The 26,955-nt window shown below is 35.1% G+C and overlaps 1 protein-coding gene and 1 non-coding gene across 2 annotated transcripts in view; both read right to left on the bottom strand.

The window, feature by feature from the left end:
* C13H10orf67 (chromosome 13 C10orf67 homolog) overlaps window positions 1–26,955 on the bottom strand; it is a 112,567-nt gene that overhangs the window by 44,014 nt on the left and 41,598 nt on the right. The window contains exon 9 of the mRNA XM_076872891.1: window positions 8,397–8,456. Within this exon, the coding sequence (XP_076729006.1) occupies window positions 8,397–8,456 (60 nt within the window). The remainder of the gene's footprint in view (window positions 1–8,396; window positions 8,457–26,955) is intronic.
* On the bottom strand, window positions 13,309–13,414 carry LOC143379774 (U6 spliceosomal RNA). Its single transcript, XR_013088552.1, has one exon. It is a non-coding gene; the product is annotated as a U6 spliceosomal RNA (small nuclear RNA).

Raw genomic sequence — 26,955 nt, 5'->3', positions numbered from 1 at the left:
CTTCTACTTAGAAAGCAAAAAATGGCACTTCAACACAAACAGTAAGAAAAGTCCAAATGGCACCTGAACTCATTAGAGAGCTGACATCACACCCAAGTAACCTGAATTTTATCAGAGAGACAGGAAATGTTAAAAAGAATAAAATGGAAATACTAGAAATAAAAAGACAAGAATGAAGAATTTTGATGGGTTTATCATAGGCTCTATACAGCTGAGGAAAACAATTCCTGAATTTGAAGATAGAGTTTTTAAAAATTTCACAAACTGAAACTGAGAAAAACAAGTAATTCAAAGTGAATGAGCAGATCATAAAAGTGTTCTGTAAAAATATCAAATAATCTAACATAGACACAGTCATGTGTCATGGGTTTCACTGATACTTGGGTTCATGGTGGGGGTGCTGTGCATATCATAGTATATACCATATGAACTAGGTATAGAGTAGCCTATATCATCTAAGTTTGTGTAAGCATACTTCATAATGTTTGCACAGCAACAAAATCATCTAACAATGCATTTCTCAAAACATATTCCCACTATTAAGTGATACATGATTGTATTTGAAGGCAAAGATGTAATTAAAGATTATAGTCATAAGTTAATGAAAGACAGCAAGCTACAAATTCAAGAAACTGAATCAGGATAAAGAGAAAGCAAAGATAAACTCTTGAAGTTAGTCCAAAATAAAAGATACATTATAGACACAGAAACTAAATTTACAGCAGGCTTCTTGTCAGAGACTATGTAAGCCAAAAGACAATGTAGTTATGTCATCAAACTATTATAAGAAACAAAACTCTCAACCAAAACTTCTATGCTCATAAACATAGGTTTCAAAAATGGAGGTGAAATAAAGGTTATTTTTCAGACATAAGCAACAACCAAGAATTCATTGCCATCAGACCAAAAGAGAATATGATACCAGACAGAAACTTAGATCTACAGAAAGAAATTGAACCTTCAGAAATGGTCTAATTGGCATCAAATACCAATCTTGCCCAGACAAATTATATAAATTTGTTACCACAAAAATATCTATATTATAAACTTTAAATGTCTTTGAAGGATAAAACTGTACCTTTGATGGAAACATTAGAAAGGATTATCCAAAGGCATTTGGAGCAAGATGCATGGACAGATATGAGTTTTATAGTAGCATTTTGGAGAGCTCTTAAAAAAGACTCTTTATTGCTGAAGACTAAGATATTTAGTGAGAGAGTTCCAGAGGTTCCTAACAAATTGAAGTAGATTTATTTTAAAAAATTTTTTAAAATTTGTTCTAGGTGAGGAGTCACTGCATATGCCACCAGCGCAACCTTGTGGCACCGTGAGGATCTGGCTGCCCACCTTGTCCCATCTGCTGTATCTTCGGACTTGTTTCAACAATCTGTTAAAACAAGGTGGATTACTATGAAGTTCTAGGCTGCAGGGACATACCTCACCCAAGGAGATCAAAAAGCTATATAGGAAACTAGCACTAAAGTGGCATCCAGATTAAAATCCTGAGAATGAAGAAGAAGTAGAGAGAAAATTCAAACAAGTAGCTGAAACATAGGAGGTGTTATCAGATGCCAAAAAAGGGAGCATCTATGACAAGTATGGCAAAGAAAGCTTAAATGGTGGAGGTGGGGGTAGAAGTCATTGTGACAGTCCATTTGAGTTTGGCTTCACATTCTGGAACCCAGTGAGATCTTCAGGAAATTTTTTGGTGAAAGGGACCCATTTTTGTTCCACTTCTTTGAAAACCCATTTGAAGACTTTTTTGGGGAACCAAAGGGATCCCTGAGGAAGCAGAAACTGAGGCGTGAGCTCGTGTTTCACTGCTTTCAGTGGATTTCCATCATTTGGAGGTGGATTTTCTTCACTTGGGTCACTAGATCACGGTGGCCTTACTTCATTCTCTTCTACGTCATATGGCGGCAGTGGGTTGGGTAACTTCAAATCTATATCAACTTCTACCAACATAGTAATTGGGAGAAAAATCACTACAAAAAGAATTGTCAAGAATGATGAAGAAAGAGTAGAAGTTGAAGAAGAAGGACAGTTAAAGTCCTAATGATAAATGGTAAGGAGCAGCTGCTACTCTGGGAAAACAAGTAATTCAATGCATGCATTTAACAGAAATGTTAAACTATTAACAAGCACTATTTGAGGACTAACAGGAACTTTTTTTTTTTTTTTTAAGATTTCAGATGAATTTTACTTTTAGTATAAATGTACCTAATCTAAAGTATTTATAAACAGCTCGTCGGAACCCCGATGTGACTTTTGAATTTATTGTTGAGACCACACAATAGGACCATTTTTTTTGTCTTTAAAATTGTGGTAATCCCTGTACGCACGTTGCTTTTTTATTAAACGTGATCCAGGGTGAGCCTTGACTTTGAGCAGTGCGACGACAAGATTGTATCCTAACACCAGCCCGAAACTGCTTTCCATTGTGTTTAACACGTGAACCAACTTCAGCCTGCTGTGAGCTAACATTGCCAGGATGAGTCTCCTATAGAAATATTTTGGGATTCCCCCGCCCCCCAGTATTTAGTAATGAAAGATATCAATGCATTAATGGTAATACATTTCTGGTTTAATATAAATTTAAAAATGATTTCTAGTTGTGCATGAATGCTGGCAAGTTAATAAAGTTTTGACCATTATTTAAATGTGTAATGTTACGCTTCGGTTTAAGCTGGTAAACTGGGTCTTTGTCATTTGCTTTTAAAAAAAGAAAATAAATGTGAAAAAATTTGTTCTAATTAGTTATACAGGCAACAGCTTTTTAAAATTTATTTTTTAGTTTTAGGGTAGACACAATATCTTTATTTTACATTTATATGGTACTGAGGATCGAACCCAGAGCCTCATGCATACAAAGCGAGCGCTCTACTACTGACTCTACCACTGAGGCACAACCTCAGTCCCATGCATCAGCTTTTTATTGACTACTTTTCAAACAACTGTTGAGAAGTACTTCAGTCTAAAATCTTTTTTGTTGTTTTTTAAGATTCTGTTCTCCTAACTCTTCCAATGGTTATATAAAAATCTCAATCCCTGTATTGATATCTTTCTAATCTTGATTTTTTTTAGATCACTTTGAAAATATGCTTATGATTTACTTAATGCAAACCAGATAGAAATGTTATATATTTTGATTGGAATCCACTTGTATATTCTCCAATTTACACTTGAGGTTGTTTAAGCTCATGTCCAGTTCTGATAGCATGAATTTAAATTCACACTGTATATACACAACCACTGGGTCAAGTGGAGTCCATAACATTCATGGCATTGGGTACAGATGATTCTTTTTTAAATTCTACATCTTTAAATTCATTTTCCATTCCAGTTCAGGAAGAAGAAAAGGAGTTATTTGAAACTAATGTGATGAGTATTATGGACTTCAGTTAATCTGGTGACTGAAGTGTGTGTGTGTGTGTGTGTGTGTACATTCAATAGAGAAATGATTCCCACGCTGAGGTTGGTGAAGTAGATCCTCAAGCTATTTTAAAGATTTTTGAAGCTTAAATAAGTGTGTGCCTTTGTTCCTTAATTAAGCTGCACAGGCTAATAAAATTTAACACTTTGCATTTACCTAGAATTAAATCAGTTCAGTGAGATATTAATAATTACCTGAGGTTGTTCAGGCATACAAATTGGAAGAAATTTGTGATAAAGTAAGTAAAGCAAAACAAATAACCTTAATAAGTTCAGTTTTCTGTTTTGTTTGTTTGTTTGTTTGTTTTGGTTTTGATACCAGGGATTGAACTCTGAGGCCTTAACCACTGAGCTACATCCCCAGCCCATTTTTTAATTTTTTAATTTTGAGACAGGTCTCACTAAATTGCTGAGGCTGTCTTTGAACTTTCCTCCTGCATCAGCCTCCTAAACTGCTGGGATTACAGTTGTGCGCCACAGTGCCCAGCTCAAGTTCAGTTTTCTTGATGAAAAGAGATTGCATTAAGGAAAAGAAAACAAAGAAGGTATTCAATGAAGAAAAGTTTAACCATCATCAATTCCTAAAGAAAAAACATGGGTTGTGTTTTAACCTCTATTGATGAGTTTCCAGGGTGGAAAGGTGAGACCTGGAGAATCTGGGGCTGAGGACACCAGGATTGAAGAAACTGACAAGTTGGTAGAACTGGATTCAAAATGACTGGCCAATAGTCCAAAGCCAGCATCAGAAGGGTATAGCCATCTTTGGCCTGGCTCTGGCAAGCATTGATACCGAAAGAGTTCACAGCACACAGCACCAAGCTGTAGCATTGGCATGTGCAATAATGGCAATCAGGATGAGTGACAGCATGTCAAATGCTCAGTCTTCTGGGGAGAAAGACCCAAGACCAGGCAAATGACCTAGTGTTCAGGGCTAGCCTCAGCTCCCAGTGGGAACTGGAGCGAAACCCACAGCTGAAGCCCAGATAAGTGGAACAAAGCAGCACCATGTCACAAGAGGTAAAATGGGTCCCTGCATGTCCAGCATGACGCTTATGTTACCACCCAGTTAATGTCACATGCAGTCAGAACCTAGCATCTGCCCACTGTGAGAGTATGTGGGGAAAAACAGGAAATTATCCAAATCTCAAATTTATCTATTCCTGACTTACAGAGCGAAATCTTTAGTCCTTAATTAAATTATGCTAAAATAATATAAACTTCACAAATAAAATGTTGTGATTGTTTTTCACAGCAAAATAAAGAAGAGCAAAAGCACAAAATCCCTCAAGTGATGTTTAACAAATAATATTTTTTCATTTGTGCAACAAATATTAAATATTATTCTCACCAAATATTTTCAGTTTCAAATATATTTAGAAAGTATATATTTAATTCATCATTAAACTTCCCAGAATAAAACAATGTAGAATATAAGAGTTACCTTTCAGTTGAATCTTAAATAGGATATTGCTCAGGTTTTCAATTTTGGCCTCTGAGATCAGACTCTAAAGATGAATTCACTTTAAATGTGACAAATGAAAATTTTGATTTTAAAACAAAACAAGTAATTGTGGTGTGTGGTTTCAATTATCTCACATTTTCAAGTTATTTATGCTAATGAAACAAAAATCCAGTATGATAAGTGAAATTCTTTTGTGTCAACACAGTCCACCAAAATACAGTAGGCACCTTTGACAGCCTCTGAGGACCACGCATGCGTGCAGATCATTCTCTCTCTCTATTACTCAACTGCTCAAAGTTGCCAGATCAAGAATGAGCTGGGCTGCCTTTCTCACATTGCTTGAAAAACCATTAACAGCTTAATTTATCAGGCCAAGCCAAAAGAATGGAATAATCAAACAATGAACAGTTTCTATTATTTTCTTTTCTGTTACAGTTTATTTTAAATTTCATGTGCAATTTAACCAAACAAAAGTGTGGCAGGGAAGGGAATTGTAAATTTCAGAAGGCAATAGTTTTCCTTTACCTGCCTAGTCTATAATAATAATTCTATCCCCTGTAATTAATAATTTTCTAAAAAATTACTAGCTTGAAGGCTGACCATGGTCAGAATCACAAAATGATTGCATAAAAATATTTTACTGAAAATTTCTTGAATGTTATAAACAATATTCTAGAGCTTTTATTCAAGTCTTTTGTCTGGACAAATTGCTTTATTGCGAGAACTGTAAGAATGGGAACACAATTGACTTTGTCCCTTGTCCCATTTCCCACACAGAAGGGCCCTGATGCTTTCTGCAGATCTAAGCACACACCATATGTTCCATCCATATAGACCAGGTTACCTCATGGAAGCTCAGAAGTCTTCCAGGGAAGCATTTACTGGGTGCAACCTTAATTAACTAATTACTTAGGGTAGGGTTAGGAGGGGGAGGAAAACCTGGGAATCAAATTTAACCTTGATACGTGAAACCTCAGTATTTGAAACGTTTTACAGATATCAAAAAATAAACGTTACCCAAGGGCACTGTACAAACACAAATTTTATGTTGTGAAATCTTGCATACATAGAAATCAGACGGCAATGTTCATATCATGTTTTTCAGACTGGCTAAACACTCAGTTTATCACTGAGTGCTCCGCTGTGTGCACCATGTGCCCTGTTCCCACCGAATGACACAGATTTCAAAAAATAAGTATGATTAATGAGATAAGTTAAATGACTGATGTAAAAAGTTCCTGCAGCAAGCTCTCCATTTGGTCATTTACACATAGTAAATATTGTAAAACCCTTTAAAGATAATTTTTAAGAGGCCCAGCTACCTCTACAGAATTAGAAGCAGAAAAATTATAACTGGAGTGTATATGTACAGTGTTAATATACACTGAAGAATAAGCCGCATATATAGGAGAGCTTATAAGAACAGAAAATAGTATCAATATTATTGTTAATAATAATGTATAATGTACCCATATTATATAACGATAGGATTAATAGTAGTGAAGACCTAGAAAAATTTATTTCACTTTACAATTGAGTCAATTAATATAAAGATGTAAATACCAGCTTAGGCCACCTTCCCCTCCCCCAGTCCAATTTTTACTTATTGTTACACATTAACTTCAGAGTCTCTCCAGCAGACAAAATGTACTGTTAAGCTCTGGAAAAATCCAGATAACAATCATTACAGTCAGAAGAAAAGAGAGTGGCACTAGAGAAAAGCCTATGGAAATGACACCTCCTCAGACAGAGATCCTAAGTCATCTTTGTCTTTTCTTTTTTGGTGCATTTTTAGTGGGGGGGGGGTCACAGAGGGTATCTCCACCCCTCATGCCTCTGACTTCAGATGGTAAATTGAGGACACTGGAGCTTCTGAGCTGGAATTCTAGGGCTCCTGTTGTAGAGACTTGGGCGCCTTCTGCTGTGGCTGCCCCCTGCTGCTGGGATTTCCAGATGGGAGGCTCAGCTGCTTTGCCCCAGTTGCTGACCCCACTGTGCAGTCCTTCCAGGCCCTTCTAGAGTCTCTGACCACAGACCCCAGCCACATAACCGATTTCATGGCCACCAACTTAGCCCTCTGAGATGATATGCTGCCTGGCCACAGGCTCAACAAGTCCAAAGCTTGGGACTGGAGCCCCTTGAAACCGGCTAAGTCCTGGACACATCCTGACAAAAAAAAGAACTAAGTGATTAAGTTGTTTTCAGAAGAACCTCCAGAATTTACTCAAGGACCTTTGAAGCTGGCTTTTCAAGAATGGACATGCGCAGACACAGCCAGCTCATCTGGTCCCAATGACCTTTTCACCACACAAGCTCCAAATCCCTGCTGCAGAACACAACTCCCCAGTGGAAAAAGAAACGAGCAACCTGTAAAGAGAGATGATGACCCTTTGTTCCTGTGCAAAAAAGCTTAAAACTTCCCCTTCTCGCCACCCAATCAACAAGCAGCTTTTTCTCCCTCACCTCCTAGGAACACTGACATCCTCTTGGGAAAGACTAAAAAGGGCATGCTGGGTAACAGCCAGATCTAGGTGAGATTCAGGGGTGTTGAGATGTCATCCTGGTTGATGCTGGGCTCTGGGATGTGAGGCAGCAGTTGTATTAGAGCTCACAGGACCCGTGCACACCTAGATGTCATGAAAGGTGGCGGGGGGGGGGGGGGCGCTATGTAAGCAGTTCTTACCTCCTGAGGAGGCTCTTCCTTTGTAGTTTTCTTTGAAAGCTTCACTTTTTTAGTCCTAACAGGTGATGTACTACGAGCGGCAGCAGAGCGTGGCCTCAAAGGTGTCGTACTCCTGGATAAAGTCCCAGAATGGGAGGGCCACGGGGACAAAGAGCCTTCTCTTCCCCAGCCTGTTTTCAGGTTCTGACACACAAGAAGAACCAACTTCGTCATTCTCATGTCATTCCTCAGATCTATGCTCTCTTCCCTCCCCTGAGTGGGAAAGTCTGAGTTGAAGTCTTCAGTCCCAAAGGGCCTGACTCTGTTCTTGCTCCCAGTTCCAAGGTTCTGCCCTGGCCTGGCTCAATTTGCAGGCTGGGCTCAAGTCTCTACCCGCCCACCCCAACCACGAATCCCAGCATTCCAAGACACACATGCCAACAGACTGATGTGCTTTGGAAGCACCTGGGAAGGCAGGGCCCCTGTGGAGTGGGATGGGGTGGTAGCTTGAGGTTGTATCAAGGTGGGCTGGAGGAAGGGGAGTAGGAGGAAGGAAGGAAGGGCAGGGTGTGGAGCCAGAGGAGCAGCCTACAGACAACACCTTGACCTGGCTGGTTTGCTCCTTGGCTCACTTTCTCTCTCCTCCACCTGTGCTCAACAGTTAGTTCCTTGTTACCTATTCACACCTCTTGCTCCACTTTCAAGCATTTTTCTATTTTAAACCCCAACATTAAACAGTGGAAAGCCTCAGTACAGTATGTATAGATTCTCTAACCCAGATGCCAAGAGAAGGGAGGTACAGAACAGATGGAGAGAGAGACTGATTGATTAAATACAAACCCTGACACTTACACTTTCGTACTTTCTTCTAAGCTCCATGTCTTCTTTCTGTTTATTAATCTGTGAAATGAAAGACCATATTATTTTTTATCATTTGTGAAAATTACAAAGGAGAATTTTTAAAAATCTTAAGCAAAAAAAGAGTAGCACTTAAAACTATTTCACTGTAGAAACTATTATAGAAATATGAGCTTTATTATTGAATGTGAATTAGAAGAAAAACAAATTTGTATCTGGAATAGAAAAGCACCTAAAAACAAGTGAATTATATATATTTAAAGTTATTAGCATTTATTTATTGCTTTAAGAATTACAGATTATAGGGACACATATTAATTATTTATGAGGTGATAATTTGATACATTATCATAATAGCTGTAAATCCAAGGTCTTATTTTAATATTTTAAAAAATTAAGAATTTAATAGTGAAACTTCATAAAATAATAAAAATTTACTTTAAAATTAATTAATGTTAATTTCCAGACACAAAAGCATTGTATCAGAAAAGTACTACCAATCAATGCTTCAATAATTTTAAGATTTTTTTTCATAGCATGGATTTATGAATAATGATTTGAATTATGACTAACCTTATTTAAAATTAAATGATAGAACTAAAAGATGAGAAATACATTTAAAGATTAATTTCATTGGTATCTGATTAACAACTATAATGGATATCCAAAAATCTTTCTCATCTTGAACATTGAGCAGAACTCAGTGAAAAGACATAACAACTTTCAATCTGGGAGGTTAGTTACTAATGCCAATGAAGAACTGTATTATTTGGTCTCAGTGGGTTTGAACTCAAGCCTAATACAGTTAAATTCCATTATGATGGTTTAAAAATAACTTTCTCCAAAATCTTCAAAAAACTATTGCAAATTGAATATAGCAATATATAAAAGGTATAAGAGATCATAACAAAGCAGAATTTTGCCTAGGAATGAAAAAATGATTTAACATAACAAAACACAGTATTTTTTCATATTATGGAATAAAAGAGAAAAAAATACGATCATTTCAATAGCTTAAGAAACAGTTATTTATGATAAAAACTCAAAAAAATTAGGAAACTCCTAAAACTTGGCAAATGCTTTCCATGAAAAATTTATAGCCAAATCATATTTGATGATGAACCAATAAATTATATTCCCCTAAGATTGAGAACAAGACAAAACACTCATTTTCACCATTGCTATTCAACATTATATTGGAAGTCATAGTTATTGCAAGACAATAAAAAGAAATAAAGCATAAAGATCAGAATGAATAAGTAAAGTTGTCACTGTTTACAGAAGATCTGATTGCTTTCATAGAAAATCACAAAGGACCTACAAAATTCTTATGATAACTAACAAATCGATGCAGCAAACCTGAAGAATACAAAGTTAACATAAAAATAATTGTATTTTTGTATATACTAGTACCAAACAATTAGAAATAAATTATAAACACAATTTCAATTACAGCAGCATCAAAAATATAAAACATTTAGGAAATTAACAAAAGATATGCAAGATCTCTACCCTGAAAATGATAGTCCATTGCTAACAAAAATTAAAAGAGAACTAAATGAATGGAGGTATACATCATGCTTATGAATTCAATGACTCAGTCTATAATAAATATGTCAATCCCTTCAAATTGAACTATAGATCTATTTATTTATTTTAAAATTATTTTTAGTTATAAGTAAACACAATACCTTTATTTTATTTTTATGTGGTGCTGAGGACTGAACCCAGTGCCTCACACTTGCAAGGTAAGTGCTCTACCACTGAACCACAATGGCAGCTCGAACTACAGATTTATTATAATCATAATCATGCCAGATCTTTTTTGGTAAAAACAGACAAGCTATTTCTAAAATCTACACAAGAATACTGAGGATCTAGAATTTTTAAGATGACTTTGAAAAAGAACAAAGTTGGAGGAGCTACTGCACCTGATTTCAATATTCATTATAAAACTATACAAATTCTATGGTTCTAGCATATAGATTGAAAATCATTAGAATTGAATAGAGAACTTAAAAATACACTGTTTGATTTTTAACAAAGATGCCAAAGCCATCAATACAACGGAAGAAAAAGATTTTCAACAAATAGTGTTGGAATAAATAGATAACTTTTCTTGGGGAAAAATAGAAATTTGACCCTTATCTTACACCATACACAAAAATTAATATGAGCCACATTGTTAAACAAAAGACTAAAATCATAATAGCTTAAAAAATCATAAAAGAATGTCCTCTTGACCTTAGGTTAGACAAAGTTTCTAAATGTATATAAAGGAATATTCATCAAAGAGAATAACAGGTAAATTAGACTTTAAAACAAAAACATTTTGTCATCAAAACACATTGTTAAAAAAATGATCAGAAAAAACAAAGCTGGGAAGAAAATATCTACAAAGCATGTATCTGAGAACAGACTGGATCCAAGAAACAACTTCTGGATTGTGTTGTAGTCCCATGCTTAGTTTTTAATAATTGCCAAACTGTTTCCCTAGTTATTTACTTTCTCTGTGTCCTTGCCAACACTTACTATTACCACTATTTTTTTCTCTTTCAACTTAACAATTTCATAGGTGTGTAGTAATATCTTATTGATTTGCATTTCCTTCATGGTTAATATTATTGAACATCTTTCATGTGTCTCTCCAGTAAAACATCTGTTTCTGTTTTTGCCCAGTTTTTAAATGGAATGGTTTGTTTTGATTTTATTTTTCCCTGTTGAGTTTTTGGAGGTTTTCATAATGTGATATTAGCCCTTTGTTAGAATATGGTCTACAAAAATTTCCTCTTCCAAGTCTGCAGCTTATCTGTTCATCTGCTTCACGTGTGTGTGTGTGTGTGTGTGTGTGTGTGTGTGTGTGTGTGTGTTTTCTTTTTCTTTTGTGGGGATTGAACCTATGGGCACTTCACCAGTAAGCCATAGTCTTTTTTTTTTTTTTTTAATTTTTAGATAGGGTCTCTTTAAGTGGATGCAGCTGGCCAGGAACTTGTGCTCCTCCTGCCTGAGCCTCCTGAGTTGCTGGGATTACAAATGTGTGCCACTGAACCTGGCTCACATGTGCTTTTATGTTGCAAAAGTTTGTAATTTTGATGACGTCTGTTTGGGTCACTTCAAAATTTGTATGTTGATTTAATACCAATACCAATGCAATGATTAGGAAATGAGGTTTTAGAACTAAAATGGCCTAGATCAGGTCATGAAGGTAGGAGCCTCATGATGGGATTAGTGCCTGTTTAAGAGGAGGACAGGTGTCTCTGTCTCTTCCTTCATAGGCATGCTCTGAGGAAAGGCTAGGTAAGCATGCAGACAGGAGGAGTTGCCTTTAACTTAGGAAGCAGGTCTTCACAAGATACCAATGATGACACTTTGGTCTGAAACTTCTGAGCCTCAGCACTGTGAGAAATAAATGTTTGTTGTAGAAGACACTTACTGCCTAGTATTTTGTTACAGTAGTCTAAGTAGGCTAAGACAAGGTCCAATTTATCAATCTTTCCTTTTATGGATTGTGCTTTTGGTATTAGGCCTAAGAACTCTTGGCTCAGAGCTCTACATTCCAAAGATTTTCTTCTCTATTTTTCTAAATCTTTGTAATTTTGTATTTTACACATTGTTATGATTTTGACATGAGGTGTTCCCCTAAAGCTCATGTGTGAGACAATGCAAGGATGTTCACAGGTGAAGTGATTAGATTATGAGATGTGTAACTTAACCTGTAGATTAATCCACTGATATGGATTAACTGGGTGGTAACTGTAGGCAGGTAGGGTGTGGCTGGAGAAAGCAGGTCACTGGGGACATAGGTGTTGCAGTTTATATTTTGTCTCTGGTGAGCAAAGGTCTCTCTGCTTCCTGGTTGCCATGTCTGGAGCTAGTTTCCTGCACCACACCCTTCTGCCACAATGTTCTGCCTCATCTTGGGCCTAGAGCTAGGACTAGTCAGCCAAGGATGGACTGAACCTCTCCCCACAACTTCTGCTCTCTTGGCCTCCCTTCTCTTAGTGAGACACCTTGTTTATATTTGTTCTCTAGCTTCCATGTAAGATGGAAAACATCCAACCCTTGACTTTCTGAGTCTGGCTTATCTGGCATGAGGCTCTCCAGTTCCATTCATTTACCAGCAATTGACAATTTCTTTCTTCTTTTAAAAATATGAAACACCGTATTATATTCTAGGGATTGGCTATATTTATCTTTATATAATATTTTACTTTGTGATTATTTTATATAATTATTATCATTTTTACAATTTTAAATGTAATATATCTTTCATCCATTTTTTTTAGTCTATTTGTGACCATAGATCTAAAGAGAATCTTCCATTGATTTAGATCTGACATAGTTAACCTATTATTATGTTTAATCTTCTTGGTCATGTTTGTGTTCTGATTAGTGTTACATAATAGTTTATTTATACTTAAATTACTGATGAGGAAGAACTTACTACTGTAGCTTTACAAGTTTTGTCTTATAGTATTGTCTACTATTAACTAAACTTCCTTAATTTGTTTCATAAATTTATATGGTGAAATTTTTATTCCTGCCTATTACCTTTTTTATCTTCTATGTCTATTTTGTCATTACTTTGGGATTAATAAAGGTACTTAAAGGTACTTAAAAACAGTATAAAGAAACAGTATAAAGTACTTAGTTTCCACTACTTTTTAAACTGAACTAACTTTGGTTTTCTAAAACAATCAGTGTCTTTATATAACTTGTCATGATTTTATATTAATGTCAAACTGCTTTTATACCTTATACCCATTCACAGATATTTATAATAATTTTATGCTTTATTTTTTCAAATTCTATGGCAAAATTGAATGTTTTGTGTATCACAAAAAAATAAACTCAGAAATATGAGAAATTATATCCCATCTGATTCAAATATAAAAAAAAAATGAAACATCTCATGAATGTGAATGTCATCCTTGAGCAGAGACCAGGCTAGTCTTCTCTCTATTGCCCAATTTTTGTATATGTGCTGTCAAAGCAAACACTCTTCAACTGATTTTCAACAAAGGTGTAAAAGCAGCTCATTGGAGGAAAGCTGACCTTTTTAAAATATGATGCTGGAGCGACTGGACATTCATAGCCCCAAACAATAACCTCTACTTATACTGTACACTTGGCACAAAACCTTTGCCAAAACCTTTGATGTTTTAAAACAGCTGGGGGTTGGACATTTTTTCCAAACAATTTATTTTTCTGCATAGATTGACAGAATCATACAATTCTCCTTCTTTAGCACGCTGATGTGATGAATTTTATTGATGAATCACAATGTGTGATTCTTTTCACACGGTAGCAGGTTTGATTTACTAATATTTGCTACTATCTTTGGTTTTGATATCATGGTAAATACTAGCTTCACAAGATGTATTGGAAAGAAATCCCTCCTTTTTTGTTTTCTGAATATAGTGTATAAAATTGATGCTAGCTTTTTAAATGTTTGGTAGAAATTTCTAGTGAACTCGTCCAGACCTAAGTTTCCTTTCAAAAGCTTCTAAATTATGAATTCAATTTCTTTATGGTTGTAGGACAATTCAGACTATCTATTTAATCTTGACCGAATTTTGATAGTTAGTGGCTTTTAAGGAATTGCTCCATTTTTTCTAAGTTATGAAATTTATGAGCATAAAGTTGTCTGTAGTTTCCTGGGTCATCCTGTTAAAGGTTGCACTTTCTGTGTTGTAATCCCTTTCATCATTAGCTCTGAAGGTTTGTATCTTTTGCTCATTTCTTTCCATATTTATTAGACTTGCTAGAGGTACAACCATTTTAATATTTTTTTTTCAAAGAATCAGCTCTTTGTTCGTTGATTTTTCCTTGTTGTTTTCCTATTTTCAGTTTGATTTTTTTCTGCTATTATCTGTATCATTTCCTTCTTTCTTGTTTGGGTTTGCTTTGCTCTCCTCTTTCGAATTTCTTGAGGTAAGAACTTAGATAGTTTTTTCTCTACTGTAAACAGTTGGTGCTGTATGGTTCTCTCTTAGCACTGCTTTAGCGGTCTCTTATATATTTGATATGTCTTAATTTTCATTCAGTTCTCTTTTTTAAAACTTTACATTGAGACTTCCCTTAACCCATGGATTTGGGGGAAATGTGTTGTTTCATGTCCAAGTGTTTGGAGGTTTCTCTCTCATCTTTCGGTTACAGATTTCATTTGATTCCATTTTAATTAGAAACATATTATATAAAATTTTCTTATTTATTTACTTTTTGTGGTAGTGAGGATTGAACACCGGGCACTCTACATCCTCAGTCTTTTTATTTTTTATTTTGAGACAGGATCTCGATAGGTTGCTGAGGCTGGCCTTGAACCTGCAATCCTACTGCCTCAGCCTCCTGTGTTGCTGGGATTGCAGGTGTTTGTCACTGCATCTGGTTAAAAGTTAAAAAGTTTAAAATAGGCTCAGAGTAATTTTATGGTTTAGGATGTAGTGTACAGTGGTGAATGTTTCATAGGGACTTGAAAAAATACGCATTCTACTGTTATTGCCTGGATATTCCTTGTGACAATCAGATCCTATTTATTGCTGAGCTTTCCGGTTTTCAGTTCTTCTATGTCTTCACTGATTTCTTGTCTAGTAGTATGATCCATTATTGAGAGGATATTTTAAATTTCCCAGTGATAAATTGTGGATTTGTTTTTTTCTTTTTTTCAGCTCTATCAGTAGTTGTGTATTTTGAGACTATTGTGTGTACCTATACACATTTAGGATCCTGATGTCTTCTTGGGCCATTGATATTTTTAACATTATACAATGATCCTCTTTGTGTATAGTAATTCTATTTGTTCTAGTCCACGTTATCTGAAATTGACAGGCTCAGTTCTGTGTTTTATTTTGAAATTAATGTCTAAAAACTGTCTTTCCCATCCTTTATTTTCAATTTACCTAGGTCATTGGTTTTTAAGTACATTTTCTATACATGAAATATTACTGGAAATTTTTTTTTTTTTTTTTGGTGGTTCTGGAGATTGGACCCAAGGGCCTCATGTAGGCAAGGCAAGTGCTCTATACTGAGCTACATCCCCAGTCCTTCTCAAATGTTGAGATAGGATCCCACTCCTATTTCAGCCTCCAGAGTAGCTGAGATTACATCACGTGCCACTGTACCTGGCTGGATCATGTTTTTTAATCCACTTGACGGATATCTATCTTTTAATTGGTATACTTAGACTATTTACATTTATGGTAATTGTTGATACTTTAGGGCTCAGTCTGCCATTTTATTATTTGTTTTCTGTATATTTCCTTTGTTTTTAAGACTTTCCTTTTGTCCTAACTTTTGTGGGTTACTTGCATATTTTGAAAGATTCAATCATGGTTTATTTATTGTTTCTGAGTGTCGTGTTTTGTGTAGTTTTCTTAGTGCCACAATAGGTATTTACAATACACATATATAATTTATCAGTCTCCTAACATCCAGTGATGTGTAGACATGTTACTCTAATTAGGTCTCCTTAGCCCTTCTACTTTTAAAGTATAATTGGCTTAAATATTCCTCTACAATGAAGATAACACCTTAGATGGTATTATAATTTTTGCATAACTATGAAATTTTATTTCAGAAACCCAAGAGAGTCTATGATATTTACCCTCACTTCTGCCCATTCATGTGCTTTTCTTCCCCGCTAAACTCTGGGTCAAATCATTCTCTGTCAACATTTCTTTTTTTGTGTAAATAGCTTCCTTTAGTATTCTATCAGAGCAATTTTACTGGCAACAGATTCTCTCAGTCTTCCTCCATCTGAGAACGTCTTTATTTCTCCTTTATTCTTGAAGGGTAGTTATGGCTGCTATATAATTCACAGTTGGCAGTTCTTTTCTTTCAATACTTGAAAAATGTTCTGTCACTTCTTTTTTGGACTCCATGGTTTCAGACAAGAAATATTATTTAAATCTGCATTTCATTACAATACAATTCATTCAAATTTTTCTTGTTTCTCTCTGGCTGCTCTAAAGATATATAGGGATAGATAGATATTTGGTCTTTAGTTTTCAATTATGATGTGTCTAGCTTTGGTTTTCTAAGATTTCTCCTACTTTGAATTTTCTCAATTTCTCAAATCTATTGGTTTATGTATTTCACCAAATTTAGGAAGTTATCAGCCATTTTTTAAATGAATTTCTGAGTTCTTTTTACTTTATTCAATTTTAGGATACTGATACACTGTCAATTCTGTGACTTGTATTTTGATTTTTATATAGTTTTTTTGATGAAAAGTTCTCCATTTGAACAATGTAGAATTTATAATTTTTTCTTTATAATTTAGACTCCAGTGGTTTATTGAAGAAATCCTCTGGGCTCCATCATATGAAAATACTGTCTTCCATCACTCTCTAAATCTTGATACTTTAAAATTGCACTCTGGGTTTTTTTCAATTTTGTCTTTGGTGTAAAGTGAGACAGAATTTCATTTTTCCTTATAAACACTGATGTTACAGTGTCATTCATTGAAAAGTTCATCTTTTGCCCACTGATTAAAGGTTCATATACACATTGATGTCTGCTTCTGGGATCTTTGTCACATTGATCTGTTTATTTTGCTTTATGAGAATCACACATTTTGTTTATTAATTAGCAACTTGTTTCTGAAGTTCCTCAAAGGCATCTTAGCTTTTCTTGACCCTGTTTTACTATGCATATTAAATGGATTATCAAATTTTAAACAAACCTTCTGCAATTTTATGGGAAATAGACAAGATCTATACATCAGAGAGAAATGATTATTTTTTAAAATTTGAGTCTTCTAACCCAATTCTTTCCATTTTTCTAAGTGTTCCCTTATGTTTCTCATTGAGTCAACATATTTTATTAGATTTATTTCTTGTTATTTTACATTTTTTGCTACTTCTATAAATGTATATCATTTAAAAATGTCATTTTTCATTGGTGAGTGACATAGGAATAATTATGGTTTTTGTGTATTGAGCTTACAAAAGTGGATATTGACAGTTTCATACATTTTATTTCCTTTCTTTGCCTTACTGAAAGGAGGCAGTTAATACCTCCAATACAATTGCAGTGAAAATGAGAGAACCAGCATTTTAATCTAACTATCAATATTTTACCATTAATTGTGATTTTTTGGTAAGTTTTTCATAGATAGCCTTTACCATATTAAAAAAGTTTTCTATCTCTAATTAACTAAGAAGTGGCTTCTATTTTTAACCATAAGTGGAGCTGCATTTTATCAACTACTTTTTCCCCTGTCACTATTAAGTAATCAGATGAATTTTCTCCATTATTTTGCACTGAATTGGAATGTCAGATTTTTGAACATTAAGTCTTAAATTTTCAGAATAATTTCAACTCATTTATACATTGTTTTTGGATTAATTGTGACTATTTAATCATCCAATATTTTTGTCCTTTAAGTAATTTGGAAGTTACAATATTGGTTTCAATTCTTCCATTTTTTTAGTGTATAAATTGCAACTTGCATGTTTAACTTATCAAAATGTAAATGCAATAGTTTTACTCATCTTCAAAATAATTCAAAAGAACTTGAAATACTTTAATTTTATTGTTTTTCTGTATTTTTACATCAATATTGAGTTACAGTAAACTATACTTTTACAATATTCAATCTGACGAGTTTTGAAATATGTTTACACTCTTGAAACCACCACTATGATCAAGATAATAAATATATCCATCACTCCCAAATGTTTCCTTTTGTGCCTTTGTAAATGATATCCTTTCCTGCTCCATCACTAGGCAACCACTGATTTGCTTTCTATCACTATGTACTAGTACTCATTTTCTAGAATTTTAAATAAATTGAACCATACAAATGTATGTATCTTTCTCTGGCTTTTTTCCCTCCGTATAATTTGAGATTCATCTTTAATGTGGTGTGTAAGAGTAATCAATTCCTTCATATTGCTGAGTAGTAATAGTTGCTGAGAACATTTTTATATGAGCCTTTATGTAAACATATGCCTTTATTTATCTTGGAGAAATACCTAGGAGTAGAATGGCCAGATCATATGCAAGCATAGATTTTTTAGAAGTTTTTTTAACTGCCAAAATATTTTCCAAAGTGGCTGTATATTTTACATTCCTCTCAGCAGTGAATAAGAGTTATAGTTGCTCCATATCCTTGACAAAAATTGACATTAGTTAGGCTTTTAAATTTTAGCCTTCCTATTAGTATATAGTGCCATCTCATTGAGGTTTTAATTTGCATTTGCCTAAAGACTAATGATGTTGAGTGTCTTTTCATGTCATTGTTTGCCATCTGTTTATTGAAGTGTCTGTTCAAATACTCCACTCTTTAAAAAATTGAGTTGTTTATCATATTATTAAAATTTGAAGTCTTTGTATATTCTACAACACAAATCTTTGGTTGGATATATTTTATAAATATTTTCTCATACTCCAAGGCTTGCCTATTCATTTTTTAAACATTATAAACAGTGGAATTTAAAAAAAATTGATGAAGGCAATTAATGCTATTTAAGGAAACTGCCAAATCTGTAGTCGCTAAGATCTTCTTTTATTCCTTACTCTAGAAATTTAGTAGTGTTAACTACAATATCTAAGTTTTGGATCCAATTCAGGGTTTTTTTTTTTTAACTTTTTTTGTAGTTGTATATGGAAAGAATGCCTTTGTTTATTTATGTGGTGCTGAGGATCACACCCGTGACTCACACATGCTAGGCAAGTGCTCTGCCACTGAGCTACAGCCCCAGCCCCCAATTTCAGGTTTTTATGAGGAGTTGAGGTTCATTTTTTTTTTTTTTTTTTTTTTGCTTAGAGCTGTCTAATTGTTCCAGCAGCATTTATTGAAAAGATTATCCTTTACTGCATGAATTGTCTTGACACCTTGTAAGAAATCCAATCACCATATGTGACCCACAGGGTCTATTTCTGGGCTTTCTCTTCTATTTCATCAATCTATATGTTTATCCTTATGCCAATACTGCTTTACCTTCACTAATATAACTATAAATTAAGTTTTTTATAGGCTTTTTAAATTAATTTTTTGTTTATATATGACAACGGAATGCATTCATATTATACATATAGAGCACATTTTTTTATATCTATGGTTGTAAACAAAGTATATTCACACCAATTTGTGTCTTTGTACATGTACTTTGCATAATGATGTCTATCACATTACCATCATTTCTAACCCCATGCCCCCTCCTTTCCCCTCCCACCCCTTTGCCCTATCTAGAGTTTGTCTGTTTCTCCCTTGCTCCCCCCCGCCACTATCCCACTATAAATCAGCCTCCTTTTATCAGAAAAAATATTGGGCATTTGGTTTTGGGGGATTGGCTGACTTCACTTAGTATTATCTCCTCCAGCTCCATCCATTTACCTGAAAATGCCATGATTTTATTCTCTTTTATTGCTAAGTAATATTCCATTGTGTATATATGCCACATTTTTTTTTTATCCATTCATCTACCGAAGGACATCTAGGTTGGTTCCACAATTTAGCTATTGTGCTGCTATAAACATTGATGTGGCTGTGTCTCTGTAGTATGCTGTTTAAGTCCTTTGGGTATAGATCGAAGAGAGAGATAGCTGGGTCAAATGGTGGTTCCATTCCCAATTTTCCAAGAAATCTCCATACTGCTTTCCATATTGGCTGCACCAATTTGCAGTCTCACCAGCAGTGTATGAGTGTACCTTTTCCCCCACATCCTTGCCAACACTTGTTGTTTATATGCAAAATAGCTACCATTCTGACTGGAGTGAGATGAAATCTTAGAGTGGTTTTGATTTGCATTTCTCTAATTTCTAGCAATGATGAACATTTTTTTTGTATATTTGTTGATTGATTGTATATCATCTTCAGAGAAATGTCTGTTCATGTCCTTGGCCCACTTATTGATTGGGTTATTTGTGATTTTGGTGTTTAGCTTTTTGAGTTCTTTATATACCCCAGAGATTAGTGCTCTCTGATGTGTGAGGGGTAAATATTTGCTCCCAAGATGTAGGCTCTCTATTGACCTCACAGATTGTTTCTTTTTCTGAATAGAAATTTTTAGCTTGAATCCATTCCATTTATTGATTCTTGATTTTAATTCTTGCGCTATTGGAGTCTTATTAAGGAAGTTGGGGCCTAATCCCACATGATGGAGATTAGAGCCTACTTTTTCTTCTATTAGATGCAGGGTCTTTGGTTTTATTCCTAGGTCCTTGATCCATTTTGAGTTGAGTTTTGTGCATGGTGAGAGATAGGGGTTTAATTTTGTTGCATATGGATTTTCAGTTTTCCCAGCACCATTTGTTAAAGAGGCTATCTTTTCTCCAATGCATGTTTTTGGCACCTTTGTCTAATATAATTGTAATTTTGTGGGTTAGTCTCTGTGTTCTCTATTCTTTTTACCATTGGTCTACCAGTTTGTTTTGTTGCCAATGCCATGCTATTTTTGTTACTATTGCTCTGTAGTATAGTTTAAGGTCTGGTATAGTGATGCCACCTGCTTCACTCTTCCTGCTAAGGATTGCTTTAGTTATTCTGGGTCTCTTATTTTTCCAGATGAATTTCATGACTACTTTTTCTATTTCTATGAGGAATGCCATTGGGATTTTGATCAGAATTGTAATAAATCTATACAGTGCTTTTGGTAGTATGGTCATTTTGATAATATTAATTCTGCTTATCCAAGAGCAAGGCAGATTTTTCCATCTTCTAAAGTCTTCTTTGATTTCTTTCTTTAGAGTTCTGTTTTCATTGTATAGTTCTTTCACATCTTTCTCTAAGTTGATTCCCAAGTATTTTATTTTATTTTTTGAGTCTATTGTAAATAGGGTATTTTCCTCATTTCCCTTTCTGAGGATTTGTCACTGATGTACAGGGTGTTGATTTTATATCCTTCTACTTTGCTGAATTTGTTTACTAGTTCTAGAAGTTTCCTGATGGAATTTTTGGGTTCTTTTAGGTATAGAATCATATAATCAGCAAATAGTGCCAATTTAAGTTCTTCTTTTCCTATGTGTATTCCTTTAATTTCTTTTGTCTAAATGCTCTGGCCAGTGTTTCAAGAACTATGTTAAATAGAAGTGGTGAAAGAGGGCATCCTTGTCTTGTTCCAGTTTTTAGAGGAAATGCCTTCAATTTTTCTCTATTTAAAATAATGTTGGCCTGGGACTTAGCATAGATAGCCTTTATGATGTTGATATATGTTCCTGTTATCCCTAATTTCTCTAGTGTTTGAACATGAAGGGGTACTGTATTTTGTCAAATGCTTTATCTGTGTCTATAGAGATGATCATATGATTCTTATCTTTAAGTCTATTGATGTGACAAATTACACTTATTGATTTCTGTATGTTGAACCACTCTTGCATCCCTGGGATGAATCCCATTCAATCATGGTGCACAATCTTTTTGATCTGTTTTTGTATTCAGTTTGCCAGAATTTTATTGAGAGTTTCTGCATCTATGTTCATTAGATATATTGGAGATATTGGTCTAAAGTTTTTTTTTTTTCTGAGAGAGAGAGAGAGAGAGAGAGAGAGAGAGAGAGAGAGAGTTTTTTAATATTTATTTTTCAGTTTTCGGTGGACACAACATCTTTTATTTTTATGTGATGCTGAGGATCGAACCCAGTGCCCAGTGCATGCCAGGTGAGCACATTACTGCTTGAGCCACATACCCAGCCCTGAAGTTTTCTTTTTTGATGTGTCTTTGCCTGGTTTTGGAATCGGGGTGATATTGGCCTCATAGAATGAGTTTGGAAGTGCTGCCTCTTTTTCTAATTCCTGAAATAAATTGAAGAGTATTGGTATCAGTTCTTCTTTAAAGGTCTTGTAGAACTCGGTTGTGTATCCATCCAGTCCTGGGCTTTTCTTTGTTGGTAGGCTTCTGATGGCTTCTTCTATTTTGTCACTTGAAATTTATATGTTTAAATCATGTATATCATCCTGATTAAATTTGGGTAAATCATGTGACTCTAGAAATTTGTCGAAGTCTTTGATATTTTCTATTTTATTGGAGTATAAGTTTTCAAAGTAATTTCTAATTATCTTCTGTATTTCTGTAGTCTGTGGTGATCTTTCCTTTTTCATCACATATGATAGTAATTTGAGTTTTCTCTCTCCTAATCTTCGTTAGCTTGGCCAAGGGTCTGCCAATTTTATTTATTTTTTCAAAGAACCAACTTTTTGTTTTGTCAATTTTTTCAATTGTTTCTTTTGTTTCAATTTCATTGATTTCAGCTCTGATTTTAATTATTTAATGTCTTCTACTGCTTTTGGTGTAGATTTGTTCTTCTTTTTCCAGGGCTTTGAGATGTAATATTAAGTCATTTATTTGTTGACTTTTTCTTCTTTTAAGGAATGAACTCCATGCAATGAACTTTCCTCTTAGAACTGCCTTCATAGTGTCCCAGAGATTTCGATATGTTGTATCTGTGTTCTCATCCACCTCCAAAAATTTTTTAATCAAGGAGGAGTAATGGGTCTTCTGTAACACATTGTTTATTCAGTAGCATATTATTTAGTCTCCAGGTGTTGGAGTAGCTTTTATTTCTTATTTTATATCATTGATTTCTAATTTCATTTCATTATGATCTGATAGAATTCAGGGTAGTATCTCTACTTTATTATATTTGTTAAGAGTTGTTTTGTGACATAATATATGGTCTGTTTTAGAGAAAGACCCATGTTCTGCTGAGAAGTGTAATCGCATGTTGAAGGATGAAATATTCTATATATGTCAGTTAAGTCTAAGTTATTGTTTTATTAAATTCTATAGTTTCTTTGTTCAGCTTTTGTTTGGAAGATCTATCCAGTGGTAAAAGAGGTTGTTAAAGTCACCCAAAATTATTGTGTTGTGGTCTATTTAACTTGAGAAGAGTTTGTTTGATGAATGTAGATGCTCCATTGTTTGGGGCATATATGTTTATAATTGTCAGGTCTTGTTGGTGTATGGTTCTCCTGAGATGTATGTAGTGTCCTTCTTTATCCCCTTTGATTGACTTTGATCTACTTTATTTGATATAAGGATGGAAACCCCTGCTTGCTTCTGCAGTCCATGTGAGTCGTATGATTTTTCCAAACCCTTCACCTTCAATCTGTGGATGTCTTTTCCTATGAGATGAATCTCTTGGAGGCAGCATATTGTTGGGTCTTTTTTTTTTTTTCCTCCCTGATCCAATCTGTTAGTCTATGTCTTTTGATTGGTAAGTTTAGGGCATTAACATTCAGGGTTATTATTGAGACATGATTTGTATTCCCAGCCATTTTTTGTTATTTTTGGTATTTAATGTGACTTGGTTTCTCCTCTGATCAGGTTTTACTTTAGTGTAATCCCTCCCTCTGCTGATTTTCATCCTTGTTTTTTATTTTCTCTTCATGGAATATTTTGCCAAGGGTGTTCTGTAGTGCAGGCTTTCTAGTTGTAAATTCTTTTGTTTATCATGGAAGGTTTTTATTTCATAATCAAATCTAAAGCTTAGTTTTGCTGGATATAACTGGATATAAGATTCTTGGTTACATTACATCTCATTTTCTTTCAGAGCTTGGTATATATTGTTCCACAGTCTCCTGGCTTTGAGGGTCTGGGTTGAAAAATCTGCTGAGATATGAAGTGGTCTCCCCCTATATGTGATCTGATTCCTCTCTCTTGCGGCTTTTAAGATTCTATCCTTATTCTGTATGCTAGGCATTTTCATTATAATGTGCCTTGGTGTAGATCTGTTGTCATTTTGTACATTTAGTGTCCTGTAAGCCTCTTGTATTTCGTTTTCCAATTTATTCTTCATGCTTGGGAAACTCTCTGATATTATCTCATTGAAAAGATTGTTCATTCTTTTGGTTTGAAACTCTATGCCTTCCTCTATCCTAATAACTCTTATATTTGGTTTTTTGATGCTGTTCCATAATTCTTGGATGTTTCTTACTACCTTCACTGTGTGGTCAACTTTATTTTTTCCAGATTGTATACCTTGTCTTCATTTTTCTGACGTTTTCTTCCAAGTGACCTAGTCTGTTGATTATGCTTTCTATTGAGATTTTTGTTTGGTTTATTTTATCCTTCATTTCAAGGATTTCTGACTGCAATTATTTTTTCAAAGTCTCTATCTCCTTCTTTTGCTACCTGTATTTACTCTCTTATCTCCTTGTTGGAATGATCAATTTTTGCCTGTATTTGCTCATTTAGGTCATTCTTTAATTCACAGATCATTTTAATTATGAACCTTCTGAACTCTTCTCTGACATTTCATCAATTTTTCTGTCCATGGGTTCTGTTATTGTATTATCCTGGTTTGTTTGGAGCACTTACTTTCCCCCCTTATTTTCTCATGTTGCCTATGTGTCTTCCTTTCTTGCAGTGTGGATCCTGGACCTACGTCCTGTGCAAGTTGGTGAGGGCAGATCTGGTCCAGGCCTGAGCTCCAGGGGTAGTCTGCTGGTCAAAAGAGGCAGTCCCTGGCCTGAGGCTGGGCTCTGGCGGGTGTCTGCAGGTGGCGGGATAGACAGGGCCTACTCTGAGCCTGGGTCCTGCGCAGGCCAGTATGGGCCTGCCCTCTTGCTGTAGTCTGCTGGTCAGACGGGGCAGTCCCTTGCTGCAGGCTGTGCTCTGCATTAAGTTTTGATACTAGGTTGTATATGTCTTAGAACTGTATTCTTGAAAAAAAATTATTTTAGCTACCCAAGATCCTATGTATATCCACATAAATTTTAGGGTGGGCTTGCTGATTTCAACAGAAAGGTCTGCTGAGATTTTGATTGGGATGGTATTGAAGCTACAAATCAATTTGGAGAAACTGACAAGTTTAGTAATATGCATCCTCTAAAACTTAAACATGGTATCTCTCTCCAGCAACTCCCTCAGCAATATTCTATGTTATCCACTGCACCAGTTTTGTACATATTTTGTTAAATTTATCCAAAAGTTTTTCATGTTTTTGATTCTATTGAAAGGGGTGTTTTTCAAAATGTCAATTTTTGATTATTCATTGCCTATATATAGAAATATATGATTTTTGTATCCTGATCTTTGCAACCTTGCTAAATTCACTTATTACTTCTAGTAGTTGGTTTTGTTGTTGTTGTTGTTGTTTTGTGTGTGTGTTTGTTTGTTTGTTTGTTTGTTTTTGGTAAATTTCTTAGGATTTCCCATATAAATGATCATGTCTCCTTGGGGGCTGGGGCTGTGGCTCAGTGGTAGAGTGCTTGCCTAGCATTGTGAGGCACTGGGTTTGATCCTTAGCACCACATGTAATACATAAATAAATAAATTATGATAAATAAACATATTTAAAAAACAATTCTCATGTCCTCTAAGAACAAAAGTCTACTTTTTCCTTTCTACACTGGATGGCAGCTATTTCCTTTCTTTGTTTCACTGCACTGCTTAGGACCTAAACTACAATGTCAAATGCAAGTGGTAAGAGCAGAAATCTTTGTCTCATTTCTGACTTTAGGCTTACAACATTTAGTCTTTACCATGAAACATGAAATAGCTATTTTTTTGTCATCTTGAGGAAGTTCACTTCTACTTCCAGTTTTTATCACAAATAGATACTGGACATTCACAAGATGTTTTCCTGCACTGTTCTGCCCTCTGGCTCAAATGTTTTACATCCTCCCCATAATCGAGATCCACTAATTTTCATCCTACACCTCCAGAAACCTCGTCCTGCTATAGCATTAGCTGCTATTCTGGGATCTCTTTATCTAGATCAGGTGCAGGTGCAAAGGAGGCTCTTTGAGTACAGTCACTCTTTATCCAAAGACCGAGGAACTAAAAAGACAAGACATACATACAGCCATCATACCAAGATGGGAGATAGGATCAGCACTAGAGACTCCACCTGCTTTCTACAGGGAAAGAATGGGAGGCATTATAGCAATCACTGATGCGTAATAATTTTGAAATCCAACTAGGCATATATGGCCATATACTTGATTAGGACTGAGCCCTAGTCCCACTGTAAAAACAAATTACCACAAACGATAAATAATGTAAGAAAACTCCAATTTTTTGCAGTCCATAAAGTTGTTTTTACTCCATATTGTTTATTACACGTGCTTCCTTTTTTGTGTATGGGGTTTGGGGGTACCCAGGGGCACTCAACTACTGAGCCACATTCACAGCCCTATTTTGTATTTTGTTTTTAATTTAGAGACAGGGTTTCACTGAGTTGCTTAGCGCCTTACTTTTGCTGGGGCTGGCTTTGAACTTGTGATTCTGCTGCCTCAACCTCCTGAGTCCCTGGGATTACAGGTGTGTGCCACTGCACATGGCTGCTTCCTTATCTTTGACTGTGTGATATTCAATAGTCTTATAATTGTAAGGGGAGATTTTGGTAATTCTCTGAGGCTCAGGATTAAAGTACTTTCTTACAGAGGGTATTTTCATTGGCTTCGGTCAGAGATTCTTCCTGTTCACTTAAAACTAAACTGAGGGCTTTGAATTCCTTGGATATAAATTTGAGTTGCAGACCAACTGGGAGCCCTAACTACTGTTAAAACCTCTCAGGAAGAGACTGTCTCTCATGCTTTGTTCAATATGGAAGCAGCTTTCCTTTGTGATCCTCTGGGTATTGGGGAGGCTGAA

This window comes from Callospermophilus lateralis, chromosome 13 (assembly GCF_048772815.1).
Source record: "Callospermophilus lateralis isolate mCalLat2 chromosome 13, mCalLat2.hap1, whole genome shotgun sequence".
NCBI classification, from domain to species: domain Eukaryota; kingdom Metazoa; phylum Chordata; class Mammalia; order Rodentia; family Sciuridae; genus Callospermophilus; species Callospermophilus lateralis.
Note: the sequence above shows the minus strand (reverse complement) of the source record. Positions and strands in the feature narration are given on the sequence as shown.